This window comes from Silurus aristotelis (assembly GCF_946808225.1).
Source record: "Silurus aristotelis genome assembly, chromosome: 29".
NCBI classification, from domain to species: domain Eukaryota; kingdom Metazoa; phylum Chordata; class Actinopteri; order Siluriformes; family Siluridae; genus Silurus; species Silurus aristotelis.
Window position 1 is genome coordinate 8,495,121 of NC_139602.1, and position 25,321 is coordinate 8,520,441.

The 25,321-nt window shown below is 37.5% G+C and overlaps 1 protein-coding gene across 4 annotated transcripts in view; it reads right to left on the reverse strand.

Moving 5' to 3' along the window:
* The window catches only part of arhgef10la (Rho guanine nucleotide exchange factor (GEF) 10-like a), a 183,645-nt gene that overhangs the window by 29,393 nt on the left and 128,931 nt on the right, over window positions 1-25,321 (reverse strand). For all 4 annotated transcript variants that reach the window (XR_014532458.1, XM_083535258.1, XM_083535257.1 and 1 more), the window contains 2 exons: window positions 12,287-12,373; window positions 444-655 (listed from right to left, as the gene is read on the reverse strand). Coding sequence is in view for 3 of the 4 variants with exons in the window: in XM_083535258.1 (XP_083391384.1) it covers window positions 444-655; window positions 12,287-12,373 (299 nt within the window). In the remaining variant the exon portion in view is untranslated. The remainder of the gene's footprint in view (window positions 1-443; window positions 656-12,286; window positions 12,374-25,321) is intronic.

The following is a 25,321-nucleotide window of genomic DNA, read 5'->3' on the forward strand; positions in this document are numbered from 1 at the left end:
TATTACTGCATGTGTGCAAGACCGAGGAATATGTCCTATATATATATAGGATTACCATCCATATTTCTTGCCTTTTATGGTGCTTGGTTCAAACGCGATGAAACTATTATCTGGTACACACTTTGCTATTTGTTGTTTGGGTGGATCGGGATGCCAGGAATGCGTGTGGTGAGATGGGAATTCAGGTTCATCACAGGGTGCTTCACAATTATTTACAAGCTCATTCACACCTTTGGCCAATTTGGTGTCACTAATCCACTTACAGTGCTAGCATGATTTTGGATGCTGAATATGAAAAAAATCTCCACACTGACACATAAAGTACAAGGGAAAGTCTTTACAGATTCTAACCCGAGCTCTAGATTGAATCAAAAATGTTACGTTTTCACCAGTTGCTGGTTGGAGCAACGTTCAACCTTCTACCTCAACACCAATCACATTACCTGCCATCACTGAGGCCGACGCAGACTGTGTTCACGGCAGCGGGGGCATTCTGGAGAGCAGGATCTGCGTCGTCGGAATGACTGGGCTCAGACACAAACTCCAAACAGCGAACAGCAGCTCGCACCTGAAAGCTCTTCACCGAGCGTGGAGTAGTTCGATTCAGAGAGAAAATCTCTACATGACCCTGTGCACAATCTCCTCCGCTCGCTACCTGCGAGAGACATAAAGCCGAGATATCACTGAGGGAGACAGTTACATAAAGACGAGTTATTCAGCACGTCCAGTGCAGGAGCGTGCTCGGGTAAGGGAAGGATAGGAGAGAGAATGAAGCAGAGAGAAACACAGCAAAATAATACAAAATACTCAAGAACTTATGCAGGTCTGAGTGCTTGCGGTATGTTTGCTGTTATATAATGATACGCATGTAGATGGAACTGTGAAGAAGAGATACATTCAATAAATCATGATTTGAATTGTATTCATTTATCATCAGTCATTTTTATCAGGAGGATGGTAGATCCACACACACACACACACACACACACACACACACACACACACACACACACACACACTCTACACATAGACTCATTAACATCTAAAAGTGTAACCAGTCCATCTTGATAGTAGATAGATTTTAATATGGATTAAATTTTAAAATGGATAATTTTACATTTTCACAATATCAAGACTGATTCAATCCTGAGTTTGGATCAGTCTTGATATGGTGAAAATGTAAAATTATCAATTTTAAAACCGAATATCAAATGCACATGAGGATAATACTGTATGTTCTTCACACTATAAACTACTATGAAGGGGACTTGTCTGTTTTTTTCACCAGTCAATATACAGTGTAGTAAACAGTGTTATACAATCCATACGGTTACCATTAAACATTACGAGGCTGTTTACTTTTAACCTGAGTCAGCCATTTAAGTTGAAGAAGGCAAGTTCTGCAAAAATTCCCTCCAGTGAAAAGTTGCTCATACGTAAAGTTGTCTTATGCAGCTCAGGTCGGTTTCTAGAAATGAACTGTGCAATGTCCCCGAGGTTGCCAGATTTTACTTAAGATTTTATGTAGCCACTGAGGTAAATGCTTTAGTAGTTATTAATATGCCATTAAGCCAACCAAGGGGAATAAAATATGGACTGAAGAATTTTTATTTTTTGCAAATGTAGTCAAATGGAGCAAGAATACCATCAGATATGTAACATTAAGAAATACTGTATAATAAAATTGAAAAAAAAAAGATTAATAGGATAAAACGATTATTTAAAATATGGTATAATGTATAATATTAAGTTATTATGGGTTTAAGTACCTGGGGTCAACAGTGCAAAGTGATGGAGAGTGTGTTAGAGAAGTGAAGAAAAGAGTGCAGGCAGGGTGGAGTGGGTGGAGAAGAGTGATAGCAGGAGTGATTTGTGATAGAAGAGTATCTGTGAAAGGGAAAGTTTATAGGACTGTGGTGAGACCTGAGATGTTGTATGGATTAGAGACAGTGGCATTGAGTAAAAGACAGGAGGTGGAGCTGGAGGTAGCAGAGCTGAAGATGTTGAGGTTTTCGTTGGGAGTGACGACGATGGACAGGATTAGAAACGAGTTTATTAGAGGGACAGTGCATGTAGGACGTTTTGGAGACAAGGTGAGGGAGGTGAGATTGAGATGGTTTGGACATGTGCAGAGGAGGGACATGGGGTATATCAGTAGGAGAATACTGAGGATGGAGCCACCAGGAAGGAGGAAAAGAGGAAGACCAAGGAGGAGGTTCATGGATGTGGTGAAAGAAGACATGTGGGTAGTTGGTGTGAAAGAGGCAGATGTAAAGGACAGGGGGGTATGGAGACGGATGATCCGCTGTGGCGCCCCCTAATGGGATAAGCTGAAAGAAGAAGAAGAATATTGTTATTAAATATTAAATTAGTAAAATTAAGATATATTTAAGTGACAGGAAATCCATTCTGGGTGACTAAAAAAATTGCAAATTCTATAATATTCTACCAAGTGTATGTATGTACATATGTGTATGTCACAAAAGTAAGTACACCCCTCAAATGGACAGTATGAGAGAACTGTACTTAAAGCACCACATTCAAACTGCTCTAATACAAGATCTACACATTTTATGGTCCTGCCAAAAATGAACGATTAATAAGACATGTGACTTTGCATGGTTACATGATACCGATTATACGTTTGTTGTCAGTGGATTTTATATGGACCTTGAGTAGCATCAGATACTTAAAACCAAGATATCAGATATACAATGTCAGTAAAAAGGAACCAATATTGAGAGGAGAAAAGATCACATAAAGTATAGTAATAACTGTGATTTAATTTTTTGCATCTGAAGGCTGCAGAAAATTAGATTACATAAGAGTAGAAAACTTTGCCAGTCATTACACTACTGAAGATCTCTGTACTCTGTGTTCTAGCCAGAGCTATCATCAAAGCCGCTTCAGTAGCATTTCGTTGAACCAATCTAAGTTCTGGATTACTTCTAGCTCCCGTGGACAAGAAGGTGAACCAAATGGTGATGGAAATAATGACAAAATGTGGGATCATAGATTTGCTCCTGTGCTCTACTGTCAGATATAAGAAAAAAAAAGAGAAAAAGTCTGAAGCTCTATTTAAAACGATTCCCTTTTCCTCTTCATACTTATGCTCGAGACCGCCTGCCTTGATCAAATTTTCCCTTTTTTTTCTTCTTAGCCACAATATTTTTTGCCTGTCAACAATTTCAGTTTCAAAGCTGAGCGTGAGGTTGAAATCGAATATCCGTTCAAATCAAGGTCATCTTTCTCTTGGATCTCTTACATTCCTAACTACTGTGCCTAATGCCTTTTGAGATTTATCTCAATAACTTTACTCGTATTTTAAATTGAGAAATCTTTTCATTGCTGGAGTTAAAGGGGTTTTTTGAAGGTTTGCGGTACGGTTCATAGACGTCGAGCTTTCGTTTTTGGACCAATGATTAATTGGAATGAAAAAAAAAGTACATTTGCTTGGTTCTGTGGTAAATATAGGGAGCCAGTCAGCATTCAATAGATTGATAATAAAACTACAATATTTGTGTTGAGCAATGAATTATATCACTAAAACGACATGGAGCAAAGTACTACACACACACACACACACACACACACACACACACACACACACACATACACACAGTTACTTAAATAATGATTGGAAGCTGAAAAACAAATAAAAATATATTGGAAACTCAAAGGAAAAGAGAAACAGAAAACTTTTCAAAAGAATCTAAAGTTACAGATCTGTTACCTTCCCTTTCCTATGGGTATTTTTCCTTGAATATGTGTCAAACTTATTTTAATTGCTGCTCTTAATACACTATATGGACGAAAGAATAGGGACATCTGACTTTTCCAACTATACTGTATGTGGTTCTTCTCCAAACTCTTACCACAAACTTGGAGGTACACAATGACTGTATATGGGATGTCTTTTGATGCAACCTTTTTCCTCTAACTAGAATTAGAAGACCCAAACCTGTTTAGACATGACAATGCCTCTGTGCACAAAGCCAGCTCCATGAAGATGGGGTTTACATGGTTTGAAATGGAAGATCTTTTTGCTGAATATTTTTGGGATAAATGTGAACTGCACTCCAGGCCTCCTTATCTCACCTACTGTACATCAGTACCTGACGTTACTAACAACCATGTGACTGAATGAGCACAAACCTCTATCTAGTGGAACATCTTCCCAGAAAAGTAGAAATTGTTGTAATAGCATATGAGGACTAAATCTGGAATGATGTTGTTTGAAAATCCCATTTCAATCTTATGCTGCTTTGATATAAATTCTATTTATTTATCTATTTTATTGCATTTTATTCCCTGATATATATATATATATATATATATATATATATATATATATATATATATATATATATATATATATATATATATATATATATATTCATTAAATATATATATATTCATTAAAAATGTTTTCAAAAAGTCTCAAATCAGCACCAAATCCGCCATAATGTGCACATCCGTCAATAAATACCGTCCGTGTGGAAACATAGCAAAAGATCCATTTGGTTTCCTGATTGTTTATTTAATTTAAAACACCATAATTACTTTAAAGCATAGAATAGTTTGTCTTAATGCTCTATGTTGAGTCTGGTTTCACTAATAATAAACATACATTTGCATAAAGCCTCAATATTTGTCCATGGCCACTACTGTTTATACACAAGCACACACACATGAAATGAGAGATGAAATACAGCTTAGATGTCATGTTTTGCTTCTCTTTTCCTCAAACACAGACTTATTAATTCTGACAGTGCATTGGCTTCACGGCAAAGCTTTCACAGCCTCCTGGCTGAGAAACAGAGACAGGTCCGAGGCATGATTCCAGATATCCATTCCTCAAAAACAAGTACTGATGAGTTTGTCCATCTCATTGGATTTGGTAAAGAATTGGACTGAATTCAAAAGAGGATCAGCAGCACTAACTTGGGGATGGGGTTATTTTAAGGGATTCGGGTTTTTTTAAAAGATACGTCAGTGCAATCTCGTGCAGCCGCTGCTGCAGGCCCTTACAGTATTTCCTTTTTTCTCTTTATCAAGTGCACAAGCCTTTAACTTCACATCCGGAAGCTGTGTTAGAAATCAAACGGTTGATGTTAGGGAAATTCTGAGGCGAAGTTTCGGTGGCTGAACGCAATTTTTAGGCTTCGTAGCTCGAGAAAAGATTAATCTCCGCTGTCCAGAGACGTCTTCCCCTTTCTGCCGCAGTGCCGTTTTGCGAATATTGCACTTGGCACTTTGGTTCTTTTCAAGCTTTTGAACTCGGGAGCTCATTGACAGCTTTTGGTAATTGGTGGATTTAGGGTTAAGCATCGAAGGATGAGCCAATTTGCGCGAAGGCACGGCGAGCTTGCCAATGAGCTTGCTTAGTTTGTAATTGCGACCGTCTCCACTGCATCGGAAATGAATTATTAATGAACAAGGTGCCCCGAGGGAGTATTGATAAAAGCAAAAGCCTCTGTTTCTTTAGAGTGGATTATTAATTTATTACGCAAGCATTTCCAAGTATGCCTTTGGTAAGAGCATGGGATTCTGGTGCTGAGGAAATTCAAGTGGAATGAGGTACATTTTGAAAATCTCTATTTTTTTTATATTTTTTTACGTTTATGCCATTTTGACAGATGCCCTTATCCAGAGCGACTCACATTTATCTCATTAATACAACTGAGCAGCTATAGGGTTAAGACCTTGCTCATGGGGCCAGAAGTGGGAAAATTGGATCATTTTAGTGTGGTTCTTTGAAACTTATTCATCAGAAGGAACAAATCCTTTTTTGAAACGTTTTGTTTATCTCGTTCCTTTGATCAGAAAAAAACAGAAAAGGTTACATCATCTATAAGTAGATCCCCAACAGGTCTACATACAAGACCTTTGATTTTAGTTCCAATAATGAAAATATGACAATGCAGCTAAGGACAAATGATGATAAACAGAATGAGTAGCTTCACCTTTCATATCTCTTGGTCCGTATCGTTAGTTCTTATGTCACATTACTTTCAATTATTGTAACAATAACGTCAAGATTCGGCCGAAAAAAAAACCCTGATTCACTGCATTTTGTAGCGTATATAAGAAAGAAAGATTCGGACTAGAAGATTCGAGAGATGAACTACTCTGTTTCCTGTCCATAACCTACGTAGATTTTCCGATGCTTTGCTCGTGCGCATCCACTAGAAAATGAACGAATCGCTCTTTGAGACTTCATCTCTTATGAAGAATAGAGGGAGGTGGTAGCTCAGTGGTTAAGGCATTGTGCTTTGGATCAGAAGATCACAGGTTCAAATCCCACCACCACCAAGCTGCCACTGCTGGGCCCTTGAGCAAAGCCCTAACCACCCCCCCCCTGCTCAGTTGTAAGTCGCTCTGGATAAGGGCGTCTGCCAAATGCCGCAAATGAATCGTTTAAAACGAACTAATCGTTCATGAACAATTATAGGTGGATACAAATGCAGGTAGATGTTTTACAGAAGGAGCAGGCAGACAAATCCAAAACAGTGGGTATAACCCCCGGCTTCTCAATTATACAAATGACATCATTATAAGGATAAGGGCACCTTCCAAATGTGAATTATATCTATTGTCTCCACCCATGTCATCTAATTGGTTGTTTTCCCTCACATGTCATTTTTCCCCTCACTGGTTTTAAGGTTGCAGCTTAATTATGTTGTGTATTCAAACTCAAACTCCCCATGTTTCCACATCGTCCAGTGTTTTGCCACCTGTTCATACCAAGCTTTTTGTTGAATGATTGATTTGTCCCTGGTTCATGTTGTTTGCCGATCGTCTGACCTTGTTGAGCGTTTTGAATTCTGCCCTTCAATTTAATCTGACAGTTTTTTACCTCATCGTGCACTTGTATCTTTCTTTATTGACATCTCACGTCAAACTGCATAGTATACAAGAAAGATCATCGACAAAAAACGCACATTAAATGGAAAAAAAATGTTGCCGGACACCTGATCATAAGTTTTGCATGTGCTTTTAGAACATTCCGGATTTAGTCACTATTTGCTGCTATATTAATGTCCACTCTTCTGGGAAGATGTTCCTCTAGATTTTGGAGATTTTTGCTCACAAAAGCATACAGTAGGTAAGGTCAGGTGAGGAGGCCTGGAGTGCAGTCAGCATTCCAATTTATTCACTAGGGTTGAAGGTCTTCTACTCTAAATAATGTAAAGCATATCTTCATGGAGTTTTGTGCACAGGAACATGTTCATGCTGGAACAGATTTGGGTCTCCTAGTTCAAATGAAGGAAAAATGTAAGTCTAGTTATACAATTGTGTGCCTCTAACTTTTTTTTTTTTTTTGCACACATGCAAAAATGCAAATAAGGTTTTTGGAGTTTGTAGTTTGAAGGGCTCCCAAATACTTCCATGAATGCTGACAAAAAAACTCCACCAACCACTGATAGATGAAGACACTTTTAAGCACCAGGACACTTTTTTTTTTTTTACAAAACATATTCTTCTCACTAGGAATTGACAAAAGATACACTCAAATAGACTTGCCAGCTCTGAAAAAGAATAGATGGGAGAAAAACTTTATAAGCAGAATAAAAAAGTAAAAGAGTAAATTTTCTAACCTTAACATTAAATGGCTTGTATAATGGAGCTAAAGTCAGCTTATATATATATATATATATATATATATATATATATATATATATATATATATATATATATATATATATATATATATATATATATATATATAAGCTGACTCAGGAATCTCAAAAAAAAAAAAAGCTGAATCAGGAATCTCAACATTCATGTACTGCAACTTACCTGTGCAATTGACAAACATGAAACCCAACACCTTTGGGTTGACTTGAGCAATTCTCTCAGCAGTAGAGGGTTAAGGGCTTTTCTCAAGGGCTCAACAGTGACAGCTTACTGGAGATGGGATTTAACCTCACAACTTTACAATCAGAAGACCAATATCCTAACTAGTGAGCTACTACATATATACTACCACTACTTTATATAACTCCTCCCTCTGAGTGTTCAACAGCTCATATAGATAATATACAGTAGATATATTTATAGTTATAAAATGTTAATGCCACACTTATAAACCTTCTTTCGGCAATTTTTAACGCTGGATGCCCTTCCTAACACAACCCTCCCCATTTATCCAGGCTTGGGACCGGCACTAAGAGTGCACTGGCTTGTGCAACCATAATGGCTAGGGTTCAGATCGGACCTCTCCTCTAGCGTATAGGATTATTATTTATCTTAATATAATGAGTCGGATCTTTTAAAATCAAAGAAACCTCCAAGCTAATTGTTCCCGTGGTAACCATCGAAACTATTCCTCTGTCGAACCGATCGATGAACAAAGCCTGCTTGAGTCTATAAAGTGAGCGAAGGGTAAAAGCTGCACATTTTAGAAGACAAGGTGTCGTACTCAAGCAAAAAAATCAATATTTTAATTAGTATCAGGTGCTAAGAGGCTACAAAGCCAGAGAGAGGCAAATAGGAGGAGGGGTGGAAAGACGCCTGACTCGCTGACTTATACGCAATGTCATTAATTTGATCAAAGCCACAAGAAAAGTCCTGTGAGGCTCTCATGTGGCGTAATTAGAGTCGTTTCTCATCGAAAAGGCACAGCATGAAGGCTTATCCTCCCTCTGGTTTTCTGCATTTATCTGTGAAAAGGCAAATAAATGACACCTGAACTAAAGGCTGAATCGATTAGACCAAGAACACGGCACACACCAATTCTGACACTTTTTTTTTTTTTATTGTAGAGGATGTTTATATTTTGGTGGTAGTGTGCATTTCACACCGAGGCCTTCAGTGGTGTCCTTCCTGAGTCAATCCTCCTCTTAATACCATCATTATAACACTACGGCTATAAAACCATCAATATTATAAAGAAACTATCAGACGGGTATCTTATGCAGTAAGAATGAATGGCATTACTAAACCAAGAACCCCAATGAACACAACTCAATGAATCGCCTTTCACCGTAGCCACAACTGCACCACCCTCATACATCATCTCTAGCAGAAGCATCAACCTCATAAAATGGTCCCTGGTTTTCCCTGCGCTTTTGTGCATTTATTTTGGTGCAATACAGTTTTCCTGGGTATTTTAAATAAAGGTATAAATGGTTCACGAGAAAATCTGAACAACTGTTTTGAACTGTTTTGGGTGACCTTCCCTTTACAATGTCCAGCTTTTCTTGAAAAGGCCGTCTTTTGTAAATGTCTTTATAAGTGTACTGTATCTACAACCAAATCAAGTATAATTTCTCTCTGAGGAACTGTGGAAGCTATTATTCTGAACTAGTCTATAGTCTATATATACAATTTTTATTACAATATTTATTTTTACTTTGTTTCATTCAATTCTGTTTTTATTTCCTCACAAAATAGAAACTTTTTTTTCCTCACACTTCCCCCAATTCTGACTTTTTGTAACCAATCGGCAGCATCACAGCCTCTGTAATGGCAAAAAGCTTTATACATTGCTTATTAAAAGGCTACAATCAAAAGATCGATCTGTGAAACAATCGGTAAAAATCATAGATGACTATTTTAGGAGTGGTTTTACAAACTGGACTAAGCAGATTGTAGGATTAGCATCTGACTGCTATGTACACACGTTGCATTTTAGCATTAAAGTGGCAGCAGAAGCGATAGCTCAAGCTACCTTCTATTTGTTTTAAAAAGAACTGAAAATTTAATGAAATGAAGTCAGAATTTGCAGAAATACCTGCAGACAGTAGACAGTAAACAGAAACACAGCCATGGAAAGTCAAACGTGACCCAAAGAGTGCTGAGAAAGGAGAGATTATATACAAGTGCTAATTAATTTTAAACATGAGCCAGGTGCAGTCAGTCATTGAAAGTGAGAGTGAAAGTGAGTTCCCTTTTCAGGAACTCGAGCTGCGTTGAAAACGCTTTGCGTCTTGTTCCCTCAGGAAACTAGGGTTAACCTAGAGACGTTATTTTTGAGATGATGTGCAGTGGCTGATGGGTAATACAGAGCCATAATCCTGACTCTATGGGTGTGTATGTGAGAAATGATAAGTGAATTTAAATTCAATTTCTGAACTGCAATATTTTAAGTCTAAAGATTTAATCTATGAATATATCCAACAGTAAAATTCTATTAAAATATTTATTTCCAAATCTCACTCATATTATCATCATCACAGTTTCTAAGCTTTTAAACAATAAAATATGTGTTTATAAGGCGTTATAATGCACTTGGAATCAGGTAGGGCAGGTTTGTGTGTATATTTTAGTCAAAGGTATAGGGACGTCCGATTTTTTTTATTTTTTTTTCCCTTCACAGACCTTTTCTAACATGTAAATGAACCTGTTCGCAAAGTCAGCTCGATGAAGATATGGTTTCCATGGGTTGGAGTAGATGATCTTAAGTGGCCTCATTAAGATCTCACCTGACTTTATTAACACCATTGTGAAGGATGTGCACAAATCTCCACAAGCACATTATTAAAACAGCAACTGGGAACTAAACGTGGAATAGGGTCCAGTATCCACAAACTTTTGTCTATTTGCTGCTTGGGGACAATGTCCTTTGATAAAGTGCTATACAAATAAAAAAAAATACCGTATACTTAATGCAAGTGACTTGCTAAAGACACGGTGCCTTCAATGTTTCCATATACTTTATGCAAGAAGAAGGAAAATAGTCAGCCATTCTATGGGTTTTAACAAAACGATCATTGAGTTTGGCAAAATTGAAATTTTTAATTTTAAAAACTAAAGATTTCAATAAAAAAAATAAAAAAAACATTTGATTTCAAATGACAAAAAAGGTTCAATATTTTCAAGCCTGGGTTGGAAATTGTCTATTATTTTCAATAGACCAGAAAAGTCATTTAAAATGCCTCCGATCAAAATCACTTTTACTCTTTTTGAAATCAGATTTGCACATACAATCGGGAAAACAGCCTCGGTGTTCGACTTTGGACTTAATCCCTCATCTTATTAATCAGCTTGTACTTCATTGAAACAAACCCGACCAAAACCCGTCATGTTGTCATTTCTCTTTCAGATCCACTCCTGAGTCCTGCCCAGAATATCCTCAGTAATTCAGAATATCCCCAAATACAATTAACTCAAACACACAGATAAGGGCATCCTATTGTGGCCAGGGGCAGCGATCGGATTTGTCCAGCTGCTGTAGACTCTAGGATTATGTGATAAATTGAACAAAACTAGGGAGCAAAGACTAGCGTGTGGACCTTCTATATGAAATTATATTACTTGCTTATTATATATAGGAGAAATTAGCAGGAGGTTGAATATTGATTGCTTTTTTGGATCCTGAGATGAATTTTTTATGAGTAGGAACTACTGTTATGGGAGATTCTGACCTGAGGTCTTGTTTTGATGTTATTATACCAATAAAGTAAGGTTCGGCTGGTTAACATGGGTCTTACGCTGTAGCAGAAATCTATGTCAATAGGTCAGCATGATATATTTCAGTTGCACATCCTATTAACTTTTAAAATATATTTTTTTTCTGGGTAGTGAAGAGGAAAGAAAACAGAATAGAACTATTCTATATTATAACTTTTACTTTCTGAACACTAGAAGTAAGAAAGGGTTCAAATTACAAAAGTAATTAACTTCTATATAATGCATTGTACAGCATTCTTATGTTTAAATGTCAGTGTGCTTGTAATATAACGGCAGAGGAGGAGTAATAAAATATTTTACTAAAGTCAAAGTACTGAGAACTATTACTTAAGTACAGGTAAAAAGTAGCTCATTTAAAATGTGGTGGGGTGGGGTGGGGGATTATAGTGGGGATTATAGTGTATTAAAAAAAAAAAGAAGAAAATTAATGTCAAACTATTTGTTAAAATGCAATAAGAAAAAAAAATATTAAATCTAATAAAATAAAATAAAAATGAAATACAATAAAATAAATAAAATAAAAAATAAAACACTACAGTCCAAAACTTGAATCTAATGTGTTATGCACTTTTGCAGCAATAAAAAAAAAAAATCTCTCTTTGTAACGTCATTTGGGATAAAGTGAGAAATGCAGATTCAGAATTCAGACAGTGAGCACACCGTCTGTGATGCAGACGTCTGTGATGCAGACCAGCTGAAGCACAGACGCCTGTCTTGTCTCCATCATTCTATCTTGTGAGTTTAGCGCGTTTGTTCTCCGCCCACCAATCGATCAGTGCGGTAGTTTCCGGGCCGTGATTTTCCCCTCTTTAAAAATATACTAATGTTGCTATTGCACAAATAGACAAAGTGTTTTCATTCAACTTACCCAGAGGTATCCCTGAGGAAGTGACGTGCTCGCTGCCGAGAAACCGAGCAGTGCACATTGGACTGGATTGTGCAGTGCGGCTTCTAACTAAAAAAACAAAATAAAAATGAATAAATGAATTAGAGAAAGAGATTTTTTTAATACCTTCCATTAATATATGTTCAATGTCATGGTGTATGTGAATTCATTCCATTGTGCCTGTAAGCATTTCTGAAAGAATTCGTCATCCGAAAATAAAACATACAGTATACACCATTTTCTCCAATATAAAAGATTATTGGATTTGGAAAAATTGCAAGTTGTCCAACCAATGCTGGAGTTTACAAGGTTACAGTCATATAGATCAATTTTGTTGTGAGATTTCTGTTGCCATTCATTCATATTGTATTATGACACCTTTTATAATAACCTACATTTAAAGCCAATATGTTCATCATTGAGTATGAGTTCTGAGTGACGTACAGTACTGTATATGGACAAAAGTATTGGGCCATATGTGGTTCTCCACAAACTGTCACCAAAAACTTGAAGGCAAGCACTCGTATAGGACATCTAGAAGAGCCAAACCTGTTTCACCATGACAATGCCCCTGTACACAAAACCAGTTCCATTAAGATCTGCTTTACATGGAATAGAGTGGAAGATCTTGAGTGGCCTACTATAGAGCCTTCATTTCAACCCTGTTTACTGCACACCAGGTCTCCTCACCTCACCCTACATCAGTTCCTTTACATTACTAAATCCATTGTTGCTGCATGAATACAAATCTCCCCAGGTACACTCCAAAATCTAGTGGAACATCTTCCCAGAAGAGTGGAGGTTATTAGAACAGCAAATGTAAAATGTTTCTTTCGGCTTCTCCTGTTAGGGGTCACCACAGCGGACCATCCGCATGTTTGATTTGGCACATGTTTTTACGCTGGATGCCCTTCCTAACGCAACCCTTCCCATTTATCCGGGCTTGGGACCGGCACTAAGGTTTGTGCAACCCTAAGGCTGGGGTCGGTTCCCTGACCGGGGATCGAACCCGGGCCGCAGCGGTGAGAGCGCCGCATCCTAACCACTAGACCACCAAATGTAAAATGTAATGTTCACAAAACACATATAAATCTTGTGATCAGGTCTCCACAAACTTCTTTTTGTATACTGTAGCTTACCAAGTGAGTGCTAGTAATGGAAATTTGAGCTTAAGTGCTTATATAAGTGACATAATGATCTCAACACTGACAGACATGTTATATTAGTATTGCTTATGTATATTTTTATGACTCTGAGAAGTCACATCAATATCAATATAAGTACACTGAGCTACTGAGTCAGTTCAAATACTAATGTACCTGCATCAACTGTAGCACACAATCATAAAGTAACACCAATGTCACCTAGGAGGTGACTTAGGAGTTTGTATGCTTGAGATCGGAATTTACAGAATGTATTGCCTGCTGTAATACACAATGTCTTAGCAGATTTATGTTTGTTCTCAGGAAGATCTAATGCAGGCTTTATGTAGCGTTATAAACTTTGATTTTCTGAGATGTTCGCTTAATACCATTGATTAAATATATAGATTATATTATTTACATCAATGGTATCTGGCAGACGCCCTTATCCAGAGCGACTTATATCTCCTTCATACAACTGAGAAGATGAGGGTTAAGGGCCTTGCTCAAGGGCTGTTGGTGGGATTTAAACTCATGACATTCTGATTAGAAGTCCAACATCTTAACCACTGAGCCGCCACCACCTCCTTTATATTATATTAGTTGAATTAAGTCCGGGGAAAAAATCAAATTTTTGGCCCATCTAGTGATTAAAACAAATTCCCTAAACAAATGCCTGCAAATCCAACTGACTCAATAAATCATGAGTGTTAATATATCATAATATCATCAAATCTAATGTCTCTAAGGCTTCATGTCATCCTTTTGTATAAATAACCATTTCCCTTTGGATTAAAGCAACTTCCTTCTCCTTTATCCAGTGCTGACTTTCCCATCAAAGCCTGGAGTTAAGAACGAGTTCCAATTGCTGCATGTCTAGTGTGGGCAAACCAATTTTAAACCATGAATAAGAAAAATATTTTATTTTTTTTTTCTTTCCCAGCACTCCTGAAGGCATTTTCATTTTGGAGAAAGTAGTAACTAATGGTAGGCCTGAGAGCTTTTTCACAGCGGCTAAACACAGAGCACTAATAAAAGAGCCAGTGAACGGTAGACCAAGACGCTTTCCTTCTGCAGGAACGTTTCCATAATGCTGTGAAACACTACAGTCTAAACGTTGTTTATATACTTTTGAAGAGTGAGTCAGTGTGAATCAGGCCAGTGTGACTTGAGTCGCTGCTGACTTGGCTTGAGATTCCTGCAGGTCAAAGCCAACTGGGCAACATGGCAGCCAAAAGTGGCAGCTTCAATAAATAACAGATATAATATAGAAATATCGACTATTCAGTTATTAAGCTCGAAGTACAATTAAGATTATGTTATGAACACTATACAGGAAATCTCATCATACACTGTATGTCAATTTTTATATTACAATGATGCTGATTGCTTCAGTCTGATTCCCAGAAGCTGCACATAAATCTGCAAATATGTTTTTTTTTTTTTTTTTACAATAATACAACGAGCCTATTCTGACCAATATTAAGCACATTTTTTTTTGCTGCTGTAGCATGTGTAATAACAGGATTGATCTTGTTTGATGTCAAAATTCGGACTACTCAAGGTCCTAATTATTTCCCCTGTCTTGTTTCAATGTGTATTGATTATATTATATAATCAAAATTCTTGAAACAACCGACTTTTCCAGCAATATGTAGTTCTTTCGCAAATTGTTACCTCGAAGTTAGAGGCACAAAATTGTATAGGACGTCTTTGGATGCTGTATTATTACATTTTTCACTTTAGCTAAAAGGCCCAAACCTGTTCGTTTTGTTTAGACTAAAATCTTGAGTTGCAAATTAATATAATCTTCTGCTTGTGCATTTCATTAAAAAAAAGCCCAGTCTGATATACGATTTTGTTTTTACAACCTCCTGTTGATTATTTCTATAAAGATTTTTATAGCTTCAGAAGAATCTGGATTTCCATGTGTCTCTGGATTGCTGCATAATTAGCAAAAATCTGAAGCCGCTCCCGGACCGTATAAGTGGCAGAGCGTTACGATGTTCACAGAGCGCAACCAGCATCTCCATCGTAATATTTCATGAAAGACTGAATACCGAGCGACGGCGGGACAGCAGAAGGTTTGTGTAATTGCATCATGAAGAGTTCTGTGCATGTGGGGTGGTGTGTTGTTGGTTAGTGAGGGGGTTGGGGGGGGGGTGTGTTATTTAGGAGATGTCAGTGTGTCAGTATCTGTGCAGCTTTAATACCATTTAATGTTGCTGCAGAGGAAAGTGAGCATCAATCACTCGTAATTCATGACATCAATCACGCCTTCAACCCTGCCATAAGCGCGATGTACACACGAATACAAACACGGCAAAAATAAAGCGAGTCAGATGACTGCCTGAGGCCATCTGTCCAACTCGAGCACTCCTCAAACCCCCCCCACAAAAAACACACACTTGAATATTGAATAACCTCGTTGACTCACACTCATCTAGCACATTCTCTCCTGCTGCCGGCCTCATTTTTATTCCATCTTCTCCCTCGCCATCTACGACAGATATGTTTAATTGGTAATCAAACATCAGTCATGACAAGAGTACACACTAGCAGCACGCCTGTGGCCCGAGTCAGTCAAGAGTCTAGCTGTGTGAGATGCAGGCAATCTTTGCAGGTGGAGATTGCTTTGTCTTTGACCAGTCTCCGGTGAATTGCAACTTGTTCTCTCTGGCTGTCTACTCAATCTGGAGACCCCTAGCAATGGACAACACGATTCCCTGCAGGAACAAATGTATTCCGGATCCTCAAAGGGCATCTCGCTAGACGGCTGTCCAGATGCACAAGTAATATAGCAGCTCTCAGTCTATCTCAGCTACTGCAAGGGGGCTTATTTCACTGCTCTGTGTGGAATCGCTGTATGGTCTGGTTTTTACTTCTGTCTGCCGTCTGTCAATGTCAGACAGTGATGTCCTATTTCCTAAAGTAAACAAAAAAACAACTAATTCAGCGATTACAGGATTCAAAAAGGCAAAAAAAATGTAAAGCAAAAAAAAAAAAAAGGAACAGCTTAAAAGGCTTTTTGTATAACCATGCATTTGTATAACCATTAATAAGCAGTTTCTGGCTACAAAGAAGCCAAATGATTTGTGTTTTGTACCAGTGTGGAGCTTCGCTTACCAGACTCTAAACAAATCAGATCCCTGCTCAATAATTTATATATATATATATATATATATATATATATATATATATATATATATATATATATATATATATATATATATATATATATATATTTTTTTTTTTTTTTTTTTTTTTTTTATCCAGAAACAAAAAAAAAAGCTACAAAATGTCTATAACCTTCCTAAAAGAACATCTCTATCTTCTGGCCAGATGAGCTTTCTTCACCTAAACTATTCATATAAATCCACCTGATTGAATAAACCTTAACAGATCTGATCACAAGCCCAGCTTCAGAGTCATTTTTAGAAAAACCAGAGTCACAGATTTTTCTGGTACACATCTGGACCGCCATCCACCAGTTAATGACCTCTGACCCAAATCCTGTAGGAACCATTGGCTTCAGACTCACTGTAAGTTACTGTTTCCCAGAATCACAGGTTTTTACTGAATAATTCATCAAAGTTACCAAATAAAATGCATTTCAATGAATAATAGAATTATAACCCATAAACTGAAGGATCTTCATACCTACCTGCAATCAAAACTGATAACATACATTGTTTGTTTGTTAGTGTCTCTAAAAATAAATGTAAAATAGCACAATTACTCATTAAAAGGAAATTTATGCCAGCTTGGAAACGAACACTGGCATTATAACCCTTCATAAACGCTGCATTATAACCATATGTAAGATTCTCAACAACTGCCAAATTATATTTACATTGTATAGCATTTGGCAGATGCCCTTATCCTGAGTGACAATATGATAGATAGATAGATAGATAGATAGATAGATAGATAGATAGATAGATAGATAGATAGATAGATAGATAGATAGATAGATAGATAGATAGATAGATAGATAGATAGATAGACCTTCCGATCGGCAACCCAGCGCCTTAACCGCTGGAGCCACCACTCCCCCCAGCCACCACTGGCCCCGGTATCGCCAAGCTGCCACTCTTGGGCCCTTGAGCAAGGCCCTTAACCCTTTATGCTCCGGGGGTCCCTTACGAGGCAAATATAAATGTCCGTGACGTCGGAGTGACGTGGGGCCGCCTTCCCGTGGGCTCACCACCTGCAGGAGGGACCGTAAGGGACGGTGCTGTGTGGATTGGGCAGCAGTCGAAGGCGGGGGCCTGCTTAGACTGCTGCCCCCGCGACCCGAATTACGGATAAGCCGGAGAAAATTAATGAATGAATGAATGAATGAATGAATAGATAGATAGATAGATAGATAGATAGATAGATAGATAGATAGATAGATAGACAGACAGACAGACAGACAGACAGACAGACAGACAGACAGACAGACAGACAGACAGACAGACAGACAGACAGATAGATAGATAGATAGATAGATAGATAGATAGATAGATAGATAGATAGATAGATAGATAGATATTAAAATACACATTTAAATATTTATATTGCTGCATGAATATTTTTAGCAGTATATATTGCCACTTATCACTGGGCCCCTGAGCAAGGCCCTTAACTTTGAACTACTTGGTGGTATGAATTAGTCGCTTTGGATAAGGGCTTCTGTCAAATGCCATAAAATGTAAATGCATGCAGAAGTGAATTTACTGAAAGGTAATAAAACAATGATACACATTATTGTAATTGCAAAAATAAGCAATTACACACATAATTAATTAAGCAGAATTTTATGGCATGTCCAGGAAAACATGCTTTACATTGTTGGCACGAAAGATCTTGAGTTGCCTGCTACAGAGCTGTGACCTCAACCCTACTGAACACCTTTCTGACGAACTGGACAGCAAACGGGAAATAAATGTGAAAATGAATGCTTAAAAATACAAAGAAAATAAAACACAAATACAAAAATCTAAAGGTCAGGTGTCCACAAACATTTGACCAAGCAGTGTATCTCCATTATTGCTTCATTTTTTCCTCAAAATCCCACCATAAATGGTCTAAATAGCACCCAGGCCTGAATACTGATGTGTGCAATTTCAATGTTAAATCGTGAACATGTGCACATAATGCAAAGCCTCATAGTTTTCGGAAAGCCAGGGAGAATTTGACCCGAATGGAACAGATCCAGACAAATACTGTGAATGTACAATGATGGAATCTGTCGCGTTGTATAGGCGCACGGAAAACACTCTTTCTGCTAGAAATAACGTATCAGCACGCGCAGTCAGAGACTCTTTGGCATAGTTCATCCATCAGCAGTGAGAAAGTGATTTACATATCAACATGATGCCCCATTCGGCCCAGTCAATTTTGCAGGAGCGCACATCATTCCAAGACTTCCTCTTGAAAGCCATCTGCTCCTCTTTCAGCTCCAGGAACCAGGTTAGAAAGGAGAAGAAGAAAAAAAGAGATGAAGATAAAGAAACGGGAGCAAACAGGTGAGTAAACAAAAGCGGGATTCGACGCAGGGTTTTTGCAGTGCAGCTGATAAAGCAGGCAAGAGCTAATTAAAGAGAGATTTGTCAAGTCCTGCTTGAGGCCGGGGTTCACAGCTGGTGGTACCCGTCACCCCGTGCCCTATACAGGACGTGACCCACCTCGTTCCTCCAAGCAGAAGCAGCCCATATGTCGCGGTTACGAGATCCAGAACCCGCACGAGTGGCGAATCACATTCTGATAGGACCCCGATCGGATCTAATGATGCATGCGCATGGAACGATATTTAACGCATCCATATCAGGACACTTACAGATGCAACGGAATCTATTTGGCGGGCGGTTAAAGGGTAAAGAAAAACGAAATCACACAGATGTTGGAGGTTGGAGGTGACCTTGCGTGCAGCGAGATTGCGGTTCTAATCGTCGGGCTGTCAGACGAACTGAACGGAAGACGAACGGAAATGTGCAGCAGTCTACAAAAAAACGAGCTGGCTATTACGTCGACACGAGCTTCCCATGTTTGACGCGGGAGAATGAGTTAACGATGAGCAATTAACGTCGTCAGGATCCGACACAGATGGAACGTTTGCACCTTCGGATAGCTTTTTCGCTCCTGCGGCGTCTGTGAAACGTTCATTACGTAGTTCGGCTGTGGATAAATTTCTCGCATATTAAACATGATGATCAACAAGCAGGCATCTGCCTCATGATTAATGCTCTTAAGATAATGTACGGAGGTTTTTGTATTTTGTTTTTCTTTTTTTATAGTAACATTCGAGAACAGTCTTTACACCTCTACAGACCCTTCGATGAATGTATATTCATATAATATCGAATTTAGACTGATTTACTTTATTAAACAAACAAACAAACACACATTCTAGATTCAAGCATGTTAACCAAACAACTCCCACTAGATGCAAAAAATGGCAGAAAAATTGTTTTAGGTAAGAAGATGGTGAGGTACGTAGCAGGACACATAGAAATTAATGCAAAATCTGTCGAACTGAACAGCAAAGGACATTTTTTCCAAAGGAACACACAGACAGGTACAAGCACACTTTTACTTGAATACTGCATGGTGAAGGAGAAAATGAAATTGAAATTGGAAAACACTGTGTACCACAAAATAAATGTATATTTACTATTACAGACACAAATTTATAAATACTTATATAACCCATGTCTAGAGCCAGACGGCCAGACGGATAAATGTAAAAAAGTTTGCATGATAAACAAACGTGTTTCCAAGTTATTTGAGTTAATATGGATGCAATCTCCGATTTTTCACTTCAGTATGAATGTGTGTGTCTGAGAAAGACAGAAAGAGACAATTAACTGTAAGTATTTAAAACAAAGTATTTGAACCGTTTGTAGTAAAACAACGTTAACTGTTTTTTTGTTTTTATTTCTAATTAATTTCACTCTGATTTTTTTTAACATTATATTCAGCATTTTTTATGTTGCTATCAAGAACAAGCTGCATGCTTCAATAATTAATTAGTATTTCGAGTAATTCCTCAAAACTGCCATGTTACTTCAAATAAATCTTTAATTAAGTCTTTTACATTTCTTCTTTTATTTTTTGGTCTGAGCTACAAACCATCTTTCATTTCATTGAAAATATTTTCGGGTGTAGTATCACAGTCAATATCTACTGCAGCAAATGAGTCCAGGTATATATATATATATATACAGTTAGAGACCCAATTCCTCTGAATGCAACATTAACACAAAAAACATTAGTTTAAAAAAAAGCTACAAAATGTCTATAACCTTCCTAAAAGAACATCTCTATCTTCTGGCCAGATGAGCTTTCTTCACCTAAACTATTCATATAAATCCACCTGATTGAATAAACCCTAACAGATCTGATCACAAGCCCAGCTGAGTCATGTTTAGAAAACCAAAGTCACCGATTTTTCTGGTACACATCTGGACCGCCATCCACCAGTTAATGACCTCTGACCCAAATCCTGTAGGAACCATTGGCTTCAGACTCACTGTAAGTTACTGTTTCCCAGAATCACAGGTTTCACTGAATAATTCATCAAAGTTACCAAATAAAATGCATTTCAATGAATAATAGAATTATAACCCATAAACTGAAGGATCTTCATACCTACCTGCAATCAAAACTGATTACGTACATTGTTTGTTTGTTAGTGTCTCTAAAAATAAATGTAAAATAGCACAATTACTCATTAAAAGGAAATTTATGCCAGCTTGGAAACGAACACTGGCATTATAACCCTTCATAAACGCTGCATTATAACCATATGTAAGATTCTCAACAACTGCCAAATTATATTTACATTGTATAGCATTTGGCAGATGCCCTTATCCTGAGTGACAATATGATAGATAGATAGATAGATAGATAGATAGATAGATAGATAGATAGATAGATAGATAGATAGATAGATAGATAGATAGATAGATAGATAGATAGATAGATAGATAGATAGATAGATAGATAGATAGATAGATAGATAGCACACATACCAATTCTGTTCGGTCAGACAATTGTTTTGATATGTCACTTGGATATATTTCAATAATTTGGTGTTTCCATTTATTTTTAGGGTTGATGATGTCATGTGACATCACTTGACTTGTCCGTATTAACTGTATGTCACGGGCCGGCATCCATAGCAATTTTGTATGTTGAACAAAGTTAAAGAGGTATAAACTATAAAGAAACTCACAAAATGTACCCATATAAATCTTTCCTGTGAACAATTATGGACATTCACAGCAAATTCAGTGTTTTTTTTAAGGAAGGAAGATTTGTTCACAAGGAAGATTTGGAACATTTGATTTACAGCTGTGAATTATCTTTGAAATTCTGGCCGATGTTTGTTTTGTCTATTTGCCTCAAGAAATGTTAATTATCTTTAAAATGTTATATGTTACACACCAAAAAGCAAAATGTTCTAATATGTAGTAAACGTTACATTTTAAATATGATATGCCTTAAAAATAATAATGTGGAAAATGTCAATTATTTAAAAAAAAGAGTTGTTAATGTTGTGTTTATCACTGATAAGCAGCCTGGGGGAACTGTGGCAAGTAAAAACTCCCTTAGGGTGAACCCGACTCAAAATGGGAACCCGTCCTCATTTGGGTGAAATCAAGGGTGTGATTATAAATCTAAAAACCACACACTATATACAGTAGTGCATGGATTCACAATACAATACTTGTGGCTGAATGAGCACAAATCTTTACAAATATACTCCAAAATTTAGTGGAACATCTTCCCAGAAGAGTGGAGGTTATTATAGGAGTAAATGGGAACTACATGTGCAATGGGATGTTCAAAAAGTACATATAAATCTTAGCCTTTAAAGAGTGCAGTTTGGTCTAACATGAAGTGCTAGAACCTCTGAGGTCTGAGTCACAAAGGCGAACGCTTTACTGTGCAATTGTATGAACACTCAATTCTTCATATATAAAAAAATACATCTCCCACACACCAGTAAAAGCTACCAGCTTTTGTGCTGGTTATTAACTGGTAATTGCCTGCTATTGATGTCCACCTCCACACTCTCCCTCACAAACTGAAGAAAAGGAGGAGGAAGTAATAGTTCGGTATATTAAAGCATTGGACTTTGAATCAGACGGTTGTGAGTTCAAATCTCAAAACCAGCAAATCCCAGCACCATCTGGTCCCAGCACCAGCAAGTACCAGTATCACAAAGTCTAAGCAGCATAAAGCTGCCACTGCTAATACTGCTGCCTCTGAGTTGTCACTGCTTAGTTGTATAAAAAAGATCATAGTAAGTCACTCTGGATAATGCTGTCGTAGGAGATCAGAGCAAAGAAGGAAATCACCATTCAAAAGAAATCAAGAGGTAGAGCTCAAGTTAAGCTACTTACAACAAACACAAAAAAAAAAATAATAATAATAAAAAAAAAATAATCCAAATCAGACCCACAACAGCAAATTTAAAAACAACCGAAAAACGGGGAAAAACACAGCTCCAAATCAGACACACAACTCCAAATCAGACACACAACTCCAAATCAGACACACAACAGCAAAACTAAAAACAACCCAAAAACTGGAAAAATACAACTCCCAATCAGACACATGACAGCAAAACTAAAACACAACTCCAAATCAGACACACAACTCCAAATCAGACACACAACTCCAATTCAGACCCACAACAGCAAAACTAAAAACAACCCGAAAACTGGAAAAATACAACTCCCAATCAGACACATGACAGCAAAACTAAAACACAACTCCAAATCAGACACACAACTCCAAATCAGACCCACAACAGCAAAACTAAAAACAACCCGAAAACTGAAAAAACACAACTCCCAATTAGACACATAACAGCAGAACTAAAACAACCGGAAACACAAAACTAAAAGCACAACTTAGTACCTAAAAACATAACAGCAAATAAAACATCAGCAAATCCCAGTACACAATAATACTTATAATACAACTCCAAATCAGACCCAAAATTGTAAATAAGACACACAACTTCAAATCAGACACTCAACTCTAAATCAGGGACAAAACATCAAAACTAAAAACCCAGAAACACAAAACTTAAAACACAAATAAGTACCTAGATACATAACAATAAAATAATCCGAACCGAACTAATAACACAACTCCAAATCAGACACAAATAAGCAAAACTTAAAACAAAACCTCAAAATTAAAAACACACTAAAATAGAAACACAACATTAGAACTAAACACACAACTCCAAATCAGACATAGACCTCCCAGTCTGACACACAACAGCAAAACAAAAAACACAACTAAGTAGAAACATAACAGCAAATATAATATTTGCAAATCAAATACACAAGAAAATTAATAACACAAATCATCATCATCAACAAGCATATAATGTTCAAGAAGGACTGAATCATGTTTTCTGGTTTTTTCATTTCTCGTTTAGCTTTCTACTGAATCTGCACCACAGCAAAAACTCTGTTTTCGCCTCACACATTGTGAGACTAGAGCTGCGTTGGGTTTTTCTTTTCAAATATGTCCAAATCAGAACATACGAAGTAGGAGCTGACAAGTAGAAAGTTTACATTAAAGCCACACGTGGGTGTGTTTCAGCATTCTGCCGCATGCACCTCGCGATTAGGGATCCTTTAGCGTATAGGAATTCGATACATGGGGTGTCGAGGGGAGGAATGCAAACTAGCGACAGTGTGTTGGCAGGAAGCTTCGCAAACACTGTGGTTCCACTTTAATTAATACAGACAGTCACAGTTCCTCCTTCGTAAACACTAGCGTGAAGCCTGAATGCTGCGCGGCGCACTGTTAAACAGAGTATCATTCACCTGAGCTCTGTTTCTTGTCACGTAGCATCCTAGTCAGACGTACAATCGGATTCAGGTTTAAATAAGGAGCTTATGGTATCATTTCATGACCTCAAGTTGGCGAAAAAAACAAAATGGCTGGTGTTAAAGGTCATTGATTGACATTGAAGGAGTGTCCAGTGTTAGCATTTAAAGGAAGTTTGACGCTTCAGTAGCTACGACTTGATAAACAGATGACAATTCTTACAAGAAACATGGTGAAGAAGCATTTAAATTTTTTTTACAAGCCAATAAAAGGGAATAAAACCAAAAGGATGGTCCCGCTGTGACTTCTGACAGGAAAAATAAAAAAATACTGCCTCCATCCAACAAATTAGCACCAGAATGGCTAAACACATTACTAATATTTCAGTATAAACAAAATTCAGGGTAGATGTATCATTTAACAGGCCTCGCTGGGGGAAAAAAAGCAGAAAATGACGATAAAATGTTTCCTCAGTTTATCTCAGACATCATATCATTAGTAGGCGGCAGAAATTCAGCAAGTGCTCCAGCATATTAGTGCTCTGAGCAGCGTCTGACATTGCCAGAGTATCACAAAGCTGCATTCATATTCATGTGTGGACTGATATATTTTTTTTTTCCTCCTCGTGTCCTGTTTCCGCATCTGATTATGATGCGGCCAGTTAATTCAATGAGAGTCTCAGCATGTTTCATCATCCCTCCTGGCACCAATTTTCTGACACGGCACAACAATGCCACCTTGAAGTTTTATACATATAACGAGGATAAAGAGAGGTGACTGAAAGCCAGGAGTTTGCATTTCCCACCTTTTTTTGTATTTTATACCAAACATTAAAATAGAAAATGCTAACACGAGAATGTCGGCTAGCCTTCAGGACCTGACTGGAAGTGACTGATAGTCTGGTGGAGGTCAGATTTGGCAGGGAACAACAGATGTGAAGGCTATGAAAGGTGTCTCGTTGATCTTCTTGGTCCAATGTCTGGAAGAGAAAAAAAAAATCAAAGGTCTTTAGGCCCTGTGGTGAAGAAGG